This window comes from Esox lucius, chromosome 13 (genome assembly GCF_011004845.1).
Source record: "Esox lucius isolate fEsoLuc1 chromosome 13, fEsoLuc1.pri, whole genome shotgun sequence".
NCBI classification, from domain to species: domain Eukaryota; kingdom Metazoa; phylum Chordata; class Actinopteri; order Esociformes; family Esocidae; genus Esox; species Esox lucius.
This window is the reverse complement of record NC_047581.1, coordinates 5,523,369-5,543,167: the sequence shown is the minus strand read 5'-3', so window position 1 is coordinate 5,543,167 and position 19,799 is coordinate 5,523,369. Positions and strand designations below refer to the sequence as shown.

The 19,799-nt window shown below is 38.8% G+C and overlaps 1 protein-coding gene across 3 annotated transcripts; it reads left to right on the top strand.

Annotated features, from left to right (window-relative positions):
* The first annotated feature begins 5,601 nt into the window (after nucleotides 1-5,601).
* On the top strand, nucleotides 5,602-18,583 carry snx2 (sorting nexin 2). 3 transcript variants are annotated; one of them, XM_010896023.4, is made up of 16 exons: nucleotides 5,607-5,782; nucleotides 7,726-7,846; nucleotides 8,348-8,502; nucleotides 9,853-9,919; nucleotides 10,774-10,817; nucleotides 11,183-11,324; nucleotides 11,513-11,591; nucleotides 12,382-12,457; nucleotides 12,936-13,049; nucleotides 13,784-13,877; nucleotides 14,154-14,359; nucleotides 14,760-14,903; nucleotides 16,376-16,387; nucleotides 17,208-17,288; nucleotides 17,495-17,566; nucleotides 17,995-18,583. In XM_010896023.4, the coding sequence occupies exons 1-16, from the start codon at nucleotides 5,675-5,677 to the stop codon at nucleotides 18,043-18,045; spliced, it is 1,566 nt and encodes a 521-aa protein (XP_010894325.1). In that variant the 5' UTR covers nucleotides 5,607-5,674; the 3' UTR covers nucleotides 18,046-18,583. The 3 variants fall into 3 exon arrangements, with proteins under 3 accessions (XP_010894328.2, XP_010894325.1, XP_010894327.1); XM_010896025.5 differs by lacking the exon at nucleotides 16,376-16,387 and having other exon boundaries at nucleotides 5,609-5,782; XM_010896026.4 differs by lacking the exons at nucleotides 16,376-16,387; nucleotides 17,208-17,288; nucleotides 17,495-17,566; nucleotides 17,995-18,583 and adding an exon at nucleotides 15,323-16,369 and having other exon boundaries at nucleotides 5,602-5,782.
* Nucleotides 18,584-19,799: the final 1,216 nt, after the last annotated feature.

The window sequence follows — 19,799 nt, the reverse complement described above, 5'->3', positions numbered from 1 at the left end:
TTTTACCACTGACATTTCGTTAGAGGCAAGACAGATGTGGTCACAGTTTTCTTAAATCACCCATAGTCCTGTGCGAAGCGATTCATCCAACTCAATTTTATACATCTTTAGAAGACTAATAGCAAATAGATGGCCCATTTGTTTTGTGCCACATCAATAAAAACATCTCTTTTTCTCTTTTCTTCTGTTTCTCTCCTTCTCGATTGCTTTCTCCTTCCATACTTTTTATTTCTCTCTCTGTCTTCTTCCTTTCTCTCCTTTGAGCTAATTTGTTTCCTGTTTGAATGTGTCTCCTACACTGATATGTGACACAAGGGACAAGACAAATTAGATCTCCCGTGCGTCTTGATAATGTTACAGTGGGGTGAGTATGTTTTTAGATTAAAAGATAAAATAAAATGACTATGTAAAATAATCAATGTACGTAGAGTTTATGTACAGATCTAGACTCACACTGCAGCCTGATCCCGCAAGCTTACATTTAAATGCTACACACGAATACCATGTAGTGTTTGAATGTAAGCTGTCAGGATCAGGTAGCAAGGCTAGAACAGATATAAAATTATATTTTATTTATATATTGATACTATTGCTCAGAGATGCCCAAAAGCGATTATACTTCCTGAGAAGACTATAAGTAGTTTGGCATATCTGTAAAAATACCAACTTCTACAGGTCCACCATTGAGGGCATCCTCTCAGGCTGCATTACTGCCTGTTACTGCAGATGCTCCGTAGCAGATTGCAAGTCCCTCCAGAGGGTGGTGAAGTTTGCAGAGCACGTCATTGGCTGCCATCTTCCCTCTGTGCAAGGCATCTACCATACCCGATGGCTTAGGAACACCATCAAAGACTATAGCCACCCAGGTTATGGTCTGTTCACACTGCTGCTGTCTGGTAGATGCTACCGGAGCATTGGGGCATGCACTTCCAGACTCACAAACAGATTTTTTCCTCAGGCCAAAAGGCTCCTCAACCAGCAACACTGATCCATGATCATACTGATCACACATGAACATTCCAGATGCTCTGATGTCTTTCCATGTACATTAGAATATAATTTTGTATGTACCATTCATAGGCATATTACATGTTCATTACTTCTACCCACATTGTTCATATTCCCCATCCTACTCTTTTTAAAATTGCTGCTAGTTTACATTGTTATGTATGTTTTAGCTATATATTGCTTTATGTATTTCTTAATTCTTTGTACAAAGACGTTGTGTGCCTTGTCACAATAATTTAATAATGCAGAATGATGCTGTGTTATTTTGTGTATTTTGTGTATGAACTGAGCTGGACTGAGATATAGATTTTGTTTAAAAGGTCTCCTGTTTGCTGTAAAATTCACCTGTGGCCCAAGTGTTAAACTTGGCAAATGTACAGACGCACACATTAACATTCAGGTGGAAGGGCCAGGCTGGAGTGGAGTTAAGGAGGGGTCCATTTTGGATTTAACAACAGTAGCAATATAACCCTATTGCATTAAGCAAAATAGCTGCTCGCTAGTAACCTGATTGAAATATCAGCAGCTATTTTATTTATAATTTGAACACTCATTTTCCAAGTGTCTTTTTTTTTGGGGGGGTGCACCTTTTAATGCATGTTTAAAAGTTGCTTGTGTCTGGTATCTCTGTCTGCTGTGTTTTGACCTAGCCAGTTTGCCAACGCTGGTCAGGGCTGAGGTGGTTTTATTAAGCAGAGTTTGCTGTTGGATAGAGTAGAGTTGAATTAAGGCACTGCTTGCAAAGCAAATCCAGAGTGCATAGACGAAGCTGGCACTATTAGGCAGGAATTGGGCTCTTCCTGCATAGTAACATTTTCCATAGGTCTGAGCCGTGGGAGAAAATGGCAAGACAGAAGCCATTTCTTATTAAAAAAAAATACAAGACTGTACACATTTCAATTCAATCTCCCAAAATCGTGTGGGAAAATGTGTTATTGTAAGAAAAAAAATGTTGCACTTGCGCAAAGCAAACACGGCTCATCACTCAAAGAAAGCAGTATGCACTGCCAAGCAGCATCATGCTATGGGGCTACTTCGCCTGAGCATGCAGTTAAATTCACCTAGGAGAATAGCTAACAAAAAGGAAGATGAATGTATTGCAATGGCCCAGTCAGACCCCAGACCTCAATCCTATAGAAAATATGTGGACTGACTTAAAGTTACTGCTGTAATCAAAGCTGTTTCCAAAAAGTATTACTTGAGGGGAGTGCACATTGATACAACCATGGCTGTGACCAGTGGTGCAGCGTGATGATGCCGGGCCGTGGTGCAACCTGTCGTTAAAGGTCCCCACACAGGAAGGAATATTACAATGCGTTATATATGCATGTAATGCTCAATCCCCGGCGTAGATTAAAGAGAATAAAAAAACAGCCGCATCCCCTACACTGCCGACAGCTACGCCAGTGGCCGTGGCAGTTTTTTATTTCTCATTATTATTCAGAGAAATAATACATGTATTTTTCACTTAAATACAGTATTGTTGATTACAACAGGGCTATTGTCTGCTGATGTATACTCATTTAGATGGAAAACTCACCAACTTGTACAACACTACTTGTGCGCAAAGAGGTCTATTGTCATGTCAACTGACCAATGCACCATTTTCAACCCAAGTGCCAATGCTGAGAAATGTGAGTAACGTCATTTCAACCAGAAAATGTCTTTTCAACATAATGTGGTAATGGGGAAATCAGGTCGACGGTAATCTGTCTAAACTCGAATAAAATATGTATTTCAAGTCTGGGATCCTTGAATAGTACTGCGGTAAAGACACTGCAACAAAGTTAACTGTGTCATTACAAGACAAAGGTCTGAATCCTGCTGGATTAGCACAGGGGTACCGCAGAGGCCAGGGCAACTGGCTAGCCCTGTCAGAGATTGGGATTTTAGTAATTGAATATGGAGCTCACATTTTAAAATGTACTGATCCAAACATATTCAGAGATCAGACAATAATTAAACCTAAAACATTTCTAAACAAGAATTTCACATTAAATGATGTCTAAGTGGTTTGTTATTAGGCTTTTACATTGTGCCCCATGTTGCTTTGACCCTTGGTACCCTCAAAACTGCATTTTCATAATTTCATAACCTTTTTTGGGAGAATTAAACATTTCCCTCTATTTTGTAGATGACAAAATGTTCAGTCCCATGTAGCTCACTTGGTAAGAGCACAATACTTGCAACACAAAGGTTATGTGTTTGATTCCTATAGGGGTCAGAGCAAAACGTATATGCAGTCACTGCTATAAATTGTGCTGGATAGATTATTTAAATGTAAAACCTAAGGCAGAAGTGGACTGAGATAAAATATTGGCCTGGGAATCTGAAGTGGAACAGCCTGGGGGTGGGGGGGTATTATAATAAAAATATATTTGTGAAGTCAAACTATTTAATTGATAAAGTAATTAACAATATTTTAACAATTACATTGTTTGACTTCCCAAATATATTTTTATTATAATAATCCCCTGTTTGTTTGCTATTGCATGAGTGAAAAGCTTGATTATGCCCTCGTTCAAGTTAATGCGACACAACATCTTGCAGCTTATCACTGTAACTGCCTCCATTTCTGATAATGGGCTTGTGCAGTAGGCTGATCAACTACTGGTGGACCCTTCTGCATTCATTTCAACTGTCTGCATCTCTACTCTTTCCATGGATGTTTTTCTCTTTATACCGTAGCTTGCCTCCATTCTCTTGCTTTTCTCTGACATCTTTTTGGTTGACTATACTATGATCTATTAAGTTGACTATACTATGATCTGTTAAGTTGACTATACTATGATCTATTAAGTTGACTATACTATGATCTATTAAGTTGACTATACTATGATCTGTTAAGTTGACTATACTATGATCTATTAAGTTGACTATACTGTGATCTAGTTTAAACTTATTTTAACATAATTTTTTTTTAAAGAACATTAATAATTTATTATATTTACAGAATGTTCCAAATATCAGTAACTAATTTACATAACACTTTGGTTAGCTAGCTAGCACACATTCAACATTTACCAACAGGAGGAGAAAATATTGCTAGATTAAGCACGATATCATGTCATAGGACTACTTGACAATGGTATGACAGGTAAATCACCTTTGGGCTGAGTCTGCCTGTGTGATGGAAAAGGACAGTCAGCAGCATTCTTAAGAGGCTGTCAAAACATCATCATGATGCTGCGCTTGGCAGCATCTGCATTTAGAGACCGTTGTCGTTTCTCTCTTTCTCTGCACCACCTTTCCTCTTCCTCTCCATTTTAACAACAAATGTATGTTAAGAAAAGCAACAAACACAAAAAAAAAACCTGGCTTAAGATATTTACCAATCATGTTCTGCAAAAATGTTGGACAAATTCAAGTATGGGGCCACTCCTCCTCCCACATCAATATTTAAATATTGGCTCAGTCCATGTGTGTAGACAGAAACGGAGAGAGAATTTGAAGTTAGGCCGAGCGGCCAAACAAATTCTGATCATCCTGCAAAAATGTGCACATAATGAGCGGCTGCTGGGCCCCAGCCCACCAGGAAAAGTCCCAAACCTCCCGATGGCCAGTCTGCCCCCTGACCTAAGGACATTTCCCTTCTCCTATGGGTCAAGCTCAGACACTTAAATTATTTTTAAGTGCATCATTTCACATAGTCATTGCATAATCCTAAAAGGGTTTCATCCAGGTGAAAGTGTGGAGACTAAATCAGTCATAGCTCTGTGGGTGATTGAGATTGTGCTAGCACAATGGTAAACACCACTTAAGCAGTTACAATAAATCTTCTCCAAAATTCAATCTTACAATGTAATAATGTCGAAGATCAGACTAACAAACACAAAATATTTAAAACAAGTAAAAGTTATTGTTAATACTTACTTTAGGCTTGTGGTATTGTTTTCCAACCCTATAAATGATAACATTTCCTGAATGTGATGTCATTGTGGAAAATAGTTTTGTTTCAAATGTGGAATTAATGAAAACTGAAAAGTTTGAGTAGAGGAAATCCAGTAAAATCAGGTACAGACAGAAAATATTCAGTGTAATCATAATGAATAAATAGCAAAAATGCTTGCATCCACAAAACATTAAATGCATTAAATGTATAAAATATCTTTGTGAAACTTCATTTTACATTGTAATCCACAGTTTAGGCTAAATAAACCCATTGTAATCCACAGTAATGGCTAAAGGAAAGTTTTTACCCAGGGAGAGAAAATGCACTTATTTAAAATGAACGACCCAGTAAGTCCTTTTCCGTAACCCTGTAGATAGGCCTATACTGTTCAAGCAGGTCCAAATCATGATGGAAATCCTAAATTATATTTTTTTTTACTAGGGACATATCACTCAAACGGGTTATGGATGTCATCCAATCCCTTGTTCCCAATTGTTGTTAAAAATGTTGTTGAAATTGAATCGATCGTCTGTATCAATTGTTGTCTAGCCAGTAAAACTGTTAAGAAACAACAATCCGGTAATCATCATTGTTTTCATCATCGTTAGCATCAGCTAATACATCAGTTACTGCGACCATAGCGGAATATGATCTCAATGAAAGAGCCAGCTGTCACAAGACTAAACAGTTCCTGCGAGTCACATGACAGCGCGCGAACCTCCTGACTCTTTGCTGTCGATTGTTTTCTTGCTTGTATATTATTGCTAAAGGAAGATGGCGGCGGAGATGGAACCTCCACCGCTGGGGAATGCAGGAGAGACTGACTTTAGGGAGCTAGAAGATGGAGAGGACCTTTTTGTCAGTACTGTCACTACACTAGAGGTAAGAGGGATGCGAGGCCAACGTATGAATGCGACATGGGACTTCACTGTCATTGACACAATACGCAAGTTGTTAGGGCTCGGCGACCTTCCCATGTTGTGAGCTAGATCCTGTTAGGTTTACAAGACGGAATCCCTTGAGCTTTATAGTTTCTATAAATACAGATCATGCGACAAAGTTGCCACAGCCGTTCATTATTATCATAAATGATAATTTGTAGCCAGCACACTGGTCTGATATTGTCCAAGAACACACACTGGGAGGTGGATTCCTCATGAGATTCAGCACTGCGTCTGAAAAACGCATCACTTTGGCTGGTTGCGCTTTTTATTGTCATCCCTGTTTTTTACAGTATATCAGGTGATCATCACAGGTGTGGCACATTAACTTATTAATCAATTTTCATTTAATAATGAAACTCTGATAGCAAGGGGATTCTTAGCTGTTCAGACATGAGTTTGGCCTTGAATTCATTATTGTGCAATTGTACTGGAATTGTATTCACTATTACTTGTGTGGCATTATTCTGGACTATAGTCGCGCTCGTTACACAAATGCATTTGTGGCGTGTTTCTCTATGATTTGAAACTATGCAGGCTTAATGGCTGAGGTCGAATCATTTTTGTTGCAGATAATATACAACATTCTAAATCCAGTGGTTTGAATCCTTAATGTTGATTAGCTGACAGCCATTGTATATAAGACCAAATAGCACCGGTATGTCACCAAAATGTTTTGTCTGTCCAACTTGAGTTGGTAACCAGTTTATAATAGCAATACAGCACATTTAGGGGTTTGTGTTACATGGCATTTGTACAATGGCTAAGGGCTGTATCTAGACACTCCTTGCCGTTATACATTGGCTTTATACCACACCCCTTGTTTGAATTAGACCTAGGGCTAAAGGCCTAATATTATATTAACTATAACTTGGTAGTATCACCTATTATGTGAAAGTGAATTAGCCAAAGTTTTAGAGTTGAAATGTTTTGCTATATATCTATAATTCTGTTGTGTCATACATTTACCTTGTGAGCTATGAACTTACAGGTGTCTAGTCAGGTGTGCATTTATTGCACAGATGGTCCTTGAACATATCCAATAAACAAATGAACAATGGTGACTGAGCAAACACATTAACCAGGCAAACCTTTCTATACTTTTAAGAGGAGTGGAGTGAACTAAAATGAAGACTAATGACATCAACCCCCTTGTCCTCTTCTTATTTTCTTCCTTGTTTAACAGTCTAGCACATATATTTTTTCAATGCTATCATAATGCTATCACCCATTTTCCTTCTAAAATGGGTGACTTCACAGATAAACATGTTATTGAGGTAGTCTTAGTTTTTTTTTTTGCCAAGACGAACTTGGATATTAAACACCAAGGAGAGATTCCGGTCCTTTTGCTCGTCCTGTGCTGAGTGGTAGGTAGAGGAAAAGACCCATTATCAGTGCCACTTCCTGTCTTTTCTCCATAGCTAAACTTTTTTTGCATAAACTCCATAGAGTTCTTGAATTGTGGCGAGGAGGTGAAAGCAAAATTGAAAACAAAAGACAATGGAAATAAGAGTAATTTTGACTGGAGTGATACTCTTTTTTTTTTTTTAAACACTTGGTTTGAAAGGTATTCCATTGCTGTGGCTTAATATTTTATTCTGTTATGATTTTTCATTTTACGGTATGGATTCTCATATTTCATTTGAACACATGGTTTTCCTGTTAACTTCCACTGAAAGGAAAGAATGTTCTGGTCATGTGTTTATGCAATAGTTCATGAACCCCCCCCCCCACTTACTTCCTGTAGGCCCATATGCTAGTGTGTTTCCAAAATGTCCCACTTGCCTAATGAAAATGTGTTGGGTTTTATCTAACAAAATTGACAGATTTTATTTTTGTCCATGGACTCCATTCAATTGTTTTCTTGTTTATGCTTTTATGTAGTATCCTGAACCCTCATCTCCAGAACCTGCCAGCCTACCTGCAGAAGACATAAGTATAAACTCAAATGGACCTAAGCAAAAAGATGTTTCATTTGATGACGATCCAGAAGATCTGTTTGCAGGTATACAGGAAAGCTTATTAAACAACTCTCCCAACTTACCTTATAACTAAATTGTTAGTCCAGCCAAATTCCGAAATTACCTTTTGGTCTCTTATCGTTCTCCCTGCCCTGTAAGAATTACCAATTAATGCCTTTTGGTTACCTAGCCACTGTCATTTCCAAATGCATTAAAGACACAAAACCAGTGCCAGTGGATATCCCTAATTTAACAATGTTTTCATATTCAAATCGTCTCGAAAGGTGGGATTGTGTAGCTAAATTAAACTACTGTAAAATAAGAAAAATGCTAATCATATCTTTGTCTTTTGGCTGAGCTATCTTTTGAGAAGTAAACCGTTTTTAACTCTCAATGTGCTGCATAGCCCGCTTCAAAGGTGAAATCAAAGTAGCACAGTCTCACATCAAGTGTTTCCTTTCCTTGTGGACCCATAACTTGTATCATGTTTTTAAGTGCAGTGTATTGGCATTTGCATCATTCTCTATTCCTTCACTGTATTTCAGAAGCAACAGAGGAAGTTTCTCTGGACAGCCCAGAGAGGGAACCCATTCTGTCGGATGGTCCTTCTCCGGCCATCACCCCTGTCACCCCAACAACTATGCTCACCCCCAGGATGGACCTGGGCGCTGCAGACATGTTTGAGAGATCCTTGGATGAGGTAAGATGTTGGATCAAGTTGCCCCTAGATGTTGATGTTGGGCCAGATTAGTACTCTCCCCACTTATATTTATGGTTTATTTGATGTTAGAGGATGGAGATTCTTGATCCGTACCTCGGGGAGCCTTCATCATAGAGAGTTCTCATAACACAAAGGGGCTACTATTATAACCACCAGTGTAAGCCTTTTACTCCATTAGGAAAGTAGTTAGACCGAACCATTTCTGATTTAAAGAGCCGGATTTACTCATACTTTTAGGGTAAGAAAAAACTTTGGATTACAGACTGAGGTGAACCACGATTAAAGGAAGCATTTAGGATTCGAGAAGTTTGCAATGTTTGTACCATTATGGGATAGGTCTTACATTACCTTTAACAATTGATAAGAGGAAAATGTTGCTTTAAAATAGTAATGGAGAAATATTGACAATTTACAATTTGACGATTGATATACTCATACTGTTAGGATAAGTAGCAAGATTAAACCATGGATTACAGAAGGAAACTCCATTTGATTTAGGATTCAAAGAGATTGCTGCTGTCATACCATAAGTTGAAAGTGGCAAGACAGATTATTTTATGATTTAGGTAAAAAGAGCCTCAACTGTGGGACACATGAAGTGTATGATTCAAGGAGATGTTTTCTTTCCATTAGGGGACTGTAGCAAAACAGAACTGTTGATGATGTACTGCTTTTGTCTCTCAGTTATCCCAGAGATTCTTTAGAGACAATATCCTTTACCTGTTACAAGCTGCCATCAGATGCCCAAGGGCGGTTCTGTGAAACATCTGACAAAAAGTACATTTGTTGGTAGAGAAAACGTTATGAAGTGGTTGTTTAAATTGATGATTTTGACTGAGTATGCATCAGATGGGAAGAGTTGTTTTGGGCTCTGTAAATGTTGATTTAGTTGACTAGGCAAGGTGTCGCGTGTCTTGCCCATTATTGTCAATAAATTATTGTCAGTTAGACTGCCTCAGTTCAAGGCCTGCTTGGAACTCTCTCAGTAAAACCAAGTCTCTACAGAACTTGCATTCTTTTTTAAGGAGGACATGCAGTTGTACTAACTTTTGTAATTGCTATTTTTATTGGATTGAAAAGACAAGGTATTAGCATCTTGATTGAATCAAGTTGTCTATGCTCTGAATGTATTTATCCATTGCCGTTGTAAATATGTCATTTGCTTTTTGGGTTGTGCTGTTTTCTGTTGATATGTATTTTATGTGGAGTTACTGCAGCCTAAGGGGGTCCTAAATAAATCCCAGAGGCTGTGGAAGGCATGAAGTTTACTGCCAGGGCAGGTTGAGTGTGTGAATATTTTCATCTTCTGACTTGATGATTTCCTTGCAGATTGAGGAGGACAACAATGGTGACACCTTTGACATCCACATAGCAGTGTCCGATCCAGAGAAAGTTGGTAGGTTAATACCGTTTTTGTGTATCTGTATATTGAATGAATGTGTTTTCTATCACTCATTTGGTTTTGTCTTTCTGTGCTCCTGGGAATTGAACCCACAGCCAAGGTATTGCAATTGCCATGCTCTACCAGCTGAGGCACGATCATGTTAAACTGAGGCACGATCATGTTAAACTGAGGCACGATCATGTTAAACTGAGGCACGATCATGTTAAACTGAGGCACGATCATGTTGAACCGTGCATACACAGTAAATGCTTGACAGTGCAATGTAATACTGTTGACCCTAGATCTCTAGTTGTTGTTGAATTATTTTAGATATATAGAAGTATAATTATAGAAGTATAAAACAGAGTGAGAGGGAATGAAAGGAGGGAAAGATAAGTTGTGTCAAAGGGCAATAGGCCAAATTTAAACCTTTGCCATCACTATAGATGTGTGCCGTAGACTGCCACATAAGAGTTAGACCAAGGTCCCTTTTAGAGACCTTCCTTATTCTCTCTGTGGTTAGCTGCAAGAGTGTTCTACAAGGTGGTCAGAGCTGATGCCGACAGGTCATCACCAGAGATGCTTTTGGCTCTGAAATCAATAGGCCTTTAAAAGGGGGATCTGTTGTTTGGTTTGAGCACCCACTGACAGGGGAGACCGAGACTAGGAACTAGTGTGTGTATTACAATTAAACAACATACACAACTCTATGCTGAATGCTTTATGTACCTGCATATCTGTGTAGATTTCCGTCCATACAAATATTAATTTAAATGGTCGGGTATTACCCATTTATTACAGGGGGAGAGGCTTGTTCTGCTGATGTTGTGACTTTGATTTACACTTACATTTCTGTTTTTTTTAAGGAGATGGAATGAATGCTTACATGGGATACAAGGTAACAACAAAGGTAAGGGCAACATCTTCATTAAAATAATTAAATTTTCTAGGACATGGAGAAAAATAGATTTTAAGTTACTTGTTAAGAGTAAGGTTGCACACTTCTGGTGATCTTTGCTCAAGATTCCCATGGGTTTCTATGGTGAAAGACATCTTGATTTCTAGATTTTCCGTCCAATTCAGGGAACTTTCCAACAAGGAATTCTGGAAAACCTGGGAATTCTGGAAAAGTTACTGTAATTTTGCAACCCTTATTTAGATACAGGCCTTAGAATTGGTTTTGCCATTATTCAAATGAATATTTTGTTTTTGGTTTGTGTTAGTAAAAATGAAATGCCTTGGTTGTCGTCATCTTCTACCTTCTTTGTATTTTAGACCTCTATGACAATTTTTAACAAGAATGAAACCACTGTTAGAAGGAGGTTTAGTGACTTTCTGGGATTGCACAGCAAACTAGCCTCCAAGTACCTGCACATAGGTTACATAGTCCCTCCCGCTCCAGAGAAAAGCATTGTGGGTGAGTGACATCTGCATGAATGTTACTGTTGTTCTATCAAAGCGAGTTAAGTCATGCATGTAATATGTTTTTGTAGCGAAACGTCAGACCTGACATTTCCTTGTGTTGTGTATCGAATGCGGGGGCAGTCATTTTACCGCTGCAACATGATTCTCTATAGGAATGTAGATGTGTTTGTTAATCTACAGGAATGACTAAGGTCAAAGTTGGGAAGGAAGATTTATCATCTGCAGAATTTGTCGAGAAGAGAAGATCAGCTTTAGAAAGGTATCTCTAAATCAGTTGTTTTTCAGGACTTTGCACCTAGAGCAAACGTTCATTACATCAACCAATTTTAGTTTTCACTACACTTACAAGGCTCCCACACCAGTCCTCCTATGTAGAAAGATCCTCATCATGCCACTTGCTTAATGCCCACCTTGTCAGATGAGACAGCCCTCATGTCTTACACAAAACATTTACGTGAACCCCCCACCCCCCTCCCTTCAGTCTAAAGAGCATTCTTGTTCTGGTCTTTTGTGGCCAGAAAGGTTAACCTGCAAATATTAGGTAAATAATTATCACAGACCTTCATGGTTTCGGGTCCTGTCAGCACAGACATGGGTGGGGGTCTTGAGAGGAAGCTGGTGCTTTCCTCTCAAGCTCTACGCCGTATCATATTCTCTGTACTGAGCTGTCTGACAGTCCCGCTGTTCAGCCCATGCTTGGCCCCATCCCTGGTTTTAGCCAATTCTGATGAATCAGATAAAAATTTACGTTAAGTGAGGTCCTGACATTTCTCTGCCCTTTTTATCGTCCACTGACTGACGTGAATGTCAGCGCTTACAAGTGGGCAGGGTGTCCGCTTTGTACGCCTCACTTTTGAAGAACTGAATCCTGATGGCCACAATAATAGATTGTTATTCTACTGATATAAAAATGTTATTCCTACAATTAATATTACTATTACTTTTGTTTTTACAAAAGTATGTTTCAATCGTCAGTTAATTGTATATTTGCTAATATTTTTCTTAAATTGTCAGGCACAGTTTAAATGTCTTTCTTTTGCGTTTAATAGGTATCTGATGAGAACAGTAAAACATCCTGTCTTGCTGAAAGATCCGGATGTCATAATGTTCTTGGAGAGTTCAGAGGTACGATTCATCTCAGTCTGTATACAACACAATATAACACCCAGTTTGAATAAAAAAAGCTTATTGCTTATTTTTTATTTGATTATTCCCTTATTTCAGTATACTTGAATGAAGCTGACTTCTGAAAATGGTTTGGCATAAGCGCACAAATATACGTGACCGATGTTTTGGAAATGCCCAGTGTCAAAAGAGACCAATCCACATGTCCCTGTGAAATAACTATATTAATCCAGTCGTAATGAAATGCCACTGTGGTAAAGAAGGATAAATGGCTGAAAGCAATTGAAAGCTATTTTGGCCCCATTGTCCCTCTGAGAGTTTTCCCAGTGAATGCATTAAATTAGATTCCAACAACATTGAAATGTATGGGAGTGGAGAAAACCCCACACAGCGTTTGGCGCAGGGCTTCCTCCGGGACCCGGTCGGAGCCCTAGCCTGTTAACCGATTTGTTTGCCCTTATTTGTCATTTTATCCCAGCTGCCGAGAGCGGTTAGCACCCAGGCGCTGAGTGGGGCCGGAATATTGAGGATGGTAAACAAAGCTGCCGACGCTGTCAACAAAATGACAATCAAGATGAATGAATCGGATGCGGTAAGAGCGGATTTTTGGACTTGAATAACGAGACGAATTAATGAGGCCCTACACTTGAATTCTAAGGTTGCGCGCATTAAAAGAACTGGAGGTGCTGCCAGACAGGTGCTGCCCAGGGGGTTGGCCCTTCCCATACTCACTGGGAGAACCCATTAGTTTTGGTCCTGCTTCATTGCAGTTGATTTACACGCGTTTTAACACATTACAATTAGTGAACTAAAAGTTTTTGTACAGTGACACGTGTGTTTGGGTTTGAATTTCAGCACTTTGTTTTTTAAATGTTAAAATGATTATGGGGTTATACTGCAAACTGTTAACTTTACTCTGAGTATTATCATCCATATCAGATGGACTGTTGAGAAATTACAGCACGTTTTGTATGTTCTTCCCCATTTAAGGGTACCAACAATGTGCAACTGTCCAAATACTTTAAAAGTTATCTGTACTTGTCTCTCAAACTGTCCTGTGAGCACCTTTATTTACGGTGGAGAGCTTGATTTTGTGGCCTGGTTTGAACATAAACCAGCATGATGTATTGTCACTTAATTTGAATGTGTTAATTAAACAATATTTGCAAATGTTTTGAGTCACAAAAAGCCTATGTACTTTCTGGTTGCTGGTAACATATTTATACAATGATGACGATCCACTAATGTGGAGAAATTGTGTTTCAGTTTGACTTTATAGCTCTGATGTATCTCTGAGGTAGAATGTTGTGTTGTTAATGCCAACAGTGGTTTGAGGAAAAGCACCAACAGTTTGAGAACCTTGACCTGCAACTCCGAAAACTGCATGCCAGTGTGGAGTCTTTGGTCTGTCACCGAAAAGGTAACCCTCACCCAAGTCCAGACCCTCACCCCAGTTTTAAGAGCAGGGCCGGGCTCAGTTCAAATGTAAGTCAGTCAATTTAGAAAGTGAATTGACTGACTTCTCCTTTCAAGTTTTTTTAAAAGGCATTCAAAATCTCTTTAGGTGTTTAAATGGAATGTAAACTTCCAGAGTTTAATTTGAATTTACCCTGACATACTTCTCTTCTCTTGCCTTTGTATCTTTGCTTTCCTCTCCCTCTTATTCTCTCACTGTCTTCTGTCATCTTGTCTTCAGAGCTGTCTGTGAACACGGCGTCTTTCGCCAAGTCGGCGGCGATGCTGGGGAACTCGGAGGACCACACGGCTCTGTCGCGGGCCCTGTCCCAGCTGGCCGAGGTGGAGGAGAAGATCGACCGGCTGCACCAGGACCAGGCCTATGCCGATTTCTATCTGTTCTCCGAACTGCTGGGGGACTATGTACGCCTGATCACTGCAGTCAAGGTATTCACCAAACACATCTACTGGGGGTGAGCGGAAGCATAGGGAGCAATAGATTCTTCTGAGGTCTCTAGGTTCATCATCTGTGGAGCTGCTTTGCCCTGCACTGATATTCTACATTTGGATCTGGCACATTGTTGTTTTCTTTTTCTCAATCAATGGATGCCTAGCGCAGTTACGTTTGTACCGTCATTTAGCCAATATTTTCGATGTTTTTTACTTTGGTGAATTTCCCTTAGTTGTTGAAAGGGCATGCATCTGCCTCCTAATAATCTACCTTGGCACCTACCCAGTCTTCACATCTCTGTTCCAAAAGTAGCTTCTGTTGTATAGACACACACTCACTTTGACTCTATCATGTGAAGTCAGAAGGAAACCTGAACATATGAGTCTTTCTTTGTAGAGCGTATTTGACCAGAGGATGAAGACCTGGTCCAAGTGGCAGGACACCCAGCTCTTGCTACAGAAGAAGCGTGAGTCTGAGGCCAAACTACAGTTTGCCAACAAGCCTGACAAACTTCAGCAGGCTAAGGACGAAATCAAAGAGGTAAGAAGTACGGCCACCACACTGACAAGGCAGCCAGACATTTTAATGATAGATGTGCTCAAACGAGCTAAAAGGAGGAGCAAAAACATTGCAAAGGAGGGTAGGTAGTGTTAGTATTCTAAATGTAAACATGTCTTCAAGAATTTACCTTTCACTTTGACATTTGAATGGAATCGAGAACAGGACACGATAACTACTCAGTCAAGCAGAGACCAATGCAAAATATAAGTTTAATTCAACCACCAGAACATTGTTTATTAATGTCCTGAAATTGAAGTGCAACAGCTCCAGGGTTAAACTCGAATGAAGCATGTTGAACGCAGTTGCTTCTAATGATTTGGAGTCGAAAGCCAAGATTAGTAGTGTGTTGTTAATTTTCACAAAAACAATGACTCGCTTTTTTTTGCATTTATCTCTAGATGTGTTATGTAGCCACTGACTTTGGAAAACTTTGCCACCACCAAGGAGTTGTTTTGGTTTTGCCACCACCAAGGGGTTGTTTTGGTTTTGCCACCACCAAGGGGTTGTTTTGGTTTTGCCACCACCAAGGGGTTGTTTTGGTTTTGCCACCACCAAGGGGTTGTTTTGGTTTTGCCACCACCAAGGGGTTGTTTTGGTTTTGCCACCACCAAGGGGTTGTTTTGATTTTGGTAAAAAAATCCCTCACTGACACAGCATTTAAACTTCAAAGGATCGTAAATATTGGTACAGACTAATTTTGATTATGAAAATATCATAGAATATTAACAATTCGGCTGTTGTCATTTCCTTTAGGAGAACACTGTTATGATCTGCTTTCCCTCATTGCTAGCATTCTGTATCTCCCACCATGCATTACCAGTGATTCAGTTGTTTAAAACGCTCCTGAATTGCAGGCATGTGCATCACCCTAGGGCACATTAACATTCAATTGTTTGTGCATGAACAATAGTTAGATGCACTCACATGGTTAAATGGGTCTTTACTGAATTCAAAACAAGCATTTCAGCCTCAAAGAACCAGCGCTTAATAGCCCTTTTTTGCAGTAAATAAGAGTAAAACTTGGCTTGGGTTGTTTGTACTAACAAATCCTTGAATCACACTGCCTCCTCTGGTTAGTAGTAAGTATGACAACCAAAATGGCTGGCAGCAGACTTGTTCAGATGTGTTTTGTCATAGCAACAACGCATGTTTTGTGTCATAACAACGCATGTTACCAGGTATATTCCCAGTTTGGTTTTTTGTTGCTGTTGTTGACTCTATGACCTTTCCTTTTTGGACATGGCATGCTAACCAGTGCTATGGTTATAATGGCTACTTACCCTGCTTACCTTCCATTCACTGACCTCCAGTGGAATGGCATTCCGCTTCTGTTCCTCTATTGTTCACCTGTTTGGCTACAGTGAGTTCATGTATGAATTATTTTTAGCATTACAAAGCATTTTCAGCCTCTTTTTTAATTTCTGCATTTTCCCTGCCATGCCTCCACCAAGGAGATTGAGGAGGTAGGACCCTGGGTCTAGCTTTTTATTTCCTTTCTCTGCATCACATACAGCTCCCTGTCCTTCATCACTAAACTGCATCCTTTGAAGTGCCTCTAGTGTCACATGGATCATGTTTATAAAACAGGTTGCAAAATTCCTGGAGCATTCAATAAATTCCCGCCTTTTTCCAGAAAGCTTGGTTGGAGGATTCATGAGTTCCTGCTTATTCCCTTCCTGATTCTGAGAACTGCCCAACCAGAACATCTGGAAAAACTGGGATTTCTTTTCAATGTTCCCAGAATCATGCAGCGCTACTCAATGGACTTAAGACCCATAGTGATATCCATAGACCAGTTCGTTGGGATTTTGGAATAAGGATTTGACCGTGAAGGTTATAAAACCTAATAATTGGAATACCTGAACACCTGTATATAAATGGACTGTAAAAATTGACACAGCAATGTGCAAACTGCTTCATGTGACTTTTATCTGAAGAACAGGACTATTTAATGTTAAGCATTAAACATTTGCTTTTCAATTTTTTCTTGCGCCGACTTCTTCACCATTAGCTTGTCATTGTCAGTTATTGCCAGTAGCTAGTGAGTTTACTTTGTCCATTCTTGTTACCTGTAATAATTTAATAGCTTCTTTCATTTTCACCAAGGCAGCAGGCTAATATTGATTAATATATGAGGCAGTAACTGACCAGTTACCATTCATTTTGCGTCATTGCGAGTATATACACATTGTAGACCAGCGTTAGTTTATTTTTGTGCACTTGTTTTCACTTGTTTTCGAGTACTTTCTTAGTAGAGAGAACTTGTAAATTTTGTCTTTGCAGTTGGAGGGGAAGGTTGAACAAGGAGAGAAAGACTTTGAACTGATTTCAAAAACCATTCGGAAAGAAGTGAGCAGATTCGAGGTATGATGAACATGATAAAAATACCTTGCCCTGGAATGTGGGAGGGACCTGTTAAACTAGTTCGGAGAAAGATGGCAAATGTTTATCCTTTAATGTTTGTACACCTAACTAAAATTGTTTGTTTTCACTGTGGTATTATAAGGACATGTTTGACGGTATGTGTTCTCATCTTAATGTCCTTTTTTTGGGTATGTCTCTCATTACAGAAAGAAAGGGTGAAGGACTTCAAAGCTGTCATTATTAAATACCTTGAGTCGCTCGTGCAAACACAACAGCAGGTACAACATTTGGGGACCTAGCACGTGCACACACACTCTTCAACAACTTGTACACATTTATTTATTATAATTAGTTATCAGTTTAGCCATTTATGTTGAATATATTTTCCCCAAATTCTACATTCAATCTTACTTGCATGATTCTACCCAGAACATGCACCAAGTAAACTTTTCATTAGTGAAGTATTACCATTATCATCAAAAATGCATTGGGGAATAGAATATTCTATCAATATGTCTTTGAAACAATAGTATGCTTCTTAAACATTTTATTTTAATCTAAAATGAACACCAAACTCTTTTTGTTTGAACTTTTAAAAGAAACTGAACAGAAAAATAATATGTTTTTTGTAGAGGTTATATAAAAGATCTGAAGCATGGTAATATATCTCAAGGATCCTTACCGTAAGTTCCTTTATGCTCCACAGCTCATAAAGTATTGGGAGGCGTTCTTACCAGAAGCCAAAGCTATTGCATAGTAACCGGACATCCTGTCTTGCCTGCATCTTTGCCGAACACAGCATCCCTGTCTGATCACACATTTTCTTATGTTTACATCTGAATCACGACCCCCATGAGGATGCACGGAGAACCAAAATCAACTTTTTGAGATGCAAAATAAAACCATGTAATTTTTGGGGGGGTGGAGGGAGGAGGGATCTTTCCTGCTGTCCTGTGATTTCACCTGAAAGATGCACCTGTCCAATTTCTGTTGAGAGATTAACCTCACAAAGACTGTGATAAGGACTTAAACTCTGTTTAATCAAACACTACCACTGCACAGTCTTACAACCAATATGATTTGTCTTAAGATTTTGCCACCTAATGTGCAATGTTTGATTTCTTTTTTTGAGTAGATTTTTTTTGTTTGTAATTTTATCAGTTAAAGCCTTTTTTTGTGTTTATTTTTTTTACTGTGATGTTTTATTTTTGACTTTACATTCCTCTGCCGCAAATGTTTCAGTATTTTAATTCTAATAAAGGAATGTATCTCTGTTGATTGTGAGGTTTAAGAAATGCTTTAGTCGTCGTTTATATCGCTGGCCTGGCCTACCTTGTATTTGCCCAAGAATGATCAGTTAACTATGTTTAATTTTCCTAGTGACCTGCACATTTTCTGTGAGATCTTATGTATGTACAATATATACTTTTTATAGGTTCACTCATTCCTGCAAAATTCTACTAAACCATTACTTAGATTACTCAACTATATCATTCATGTTTTGTGAACTTGATTGTGTATATTTTTCCAGACAGTATTTGAAACACAAAATTCACTGAGGATAATGTGAGATTTTTCATAAGCTAAAATAAGAGCCCTGGTTATTCTTGAAAATCACAAAAAATATTTCAAAGTTTGTTTAAAAATTTGTCTCATTTGTCTTTGCCAAGATAATCCATCCACCTGACAGGTGTGGTGTGTCAAGAAGCTGATTAAACAGCATGATCATCCCTTTGGGATTATCTGAAACCAGCAACCTAGACAGCTGATACAGATTTTCACCACCAAAGAATTTTGCCACAAACAGAACCGTCTCAGGGAAGCTTATTTGCTTTTCTTTTCACCCACGCCCCTAACATTTTTCAAGCTATCTGTGCCCAACAGATACATATCTGTACTCCTAGTCATGAGAGATCAAAAGAGTTCTAATGACTTTATTTCAATTAACTAATTTCAATTGACTAATTTCCTAATATGAACTGTAACTCAGTAAAATAGTTTCTTGCTACATTTATATTTTTATTCAGTAACACTGATGTATTTTGATGGTATAGCAATCTGAGCCACTGCCCAGGGGGGGTGTGGCCCACTGCTATTTCAGCAGACTTTCTAGTCTCTACCATTGTCTCTATCCAATAAAGCATAAAACTCCAAAAATAGACTTTAATAAAAATTTAAATAATAATACTAACATGGTACATGTCAATGATATATACTGCTGATTGACAGAACTACCGGTTTGTTGTAACCTGGAGGTGATTCACAACAGCGTTTTTACTGGTTCATATTATGTTTCTTGCAACCCAATGTCCTGTCAAGTGTTTAGACCTCTGCATAATACATTTCCAAAGTGCTGTCAAAAAGTCAGGCGCATTTTCGCTGTCATATTGACAAGCTGTCATATTAAGGCTTTGCTTTGGGTAACTCTAAAAAGAGGAAATTCATATGTGAGGCCTCCTGCTATTTGAGATGGGCAGTGAGCCCCCTTCTTATGGGCCTGTGTATGGGACC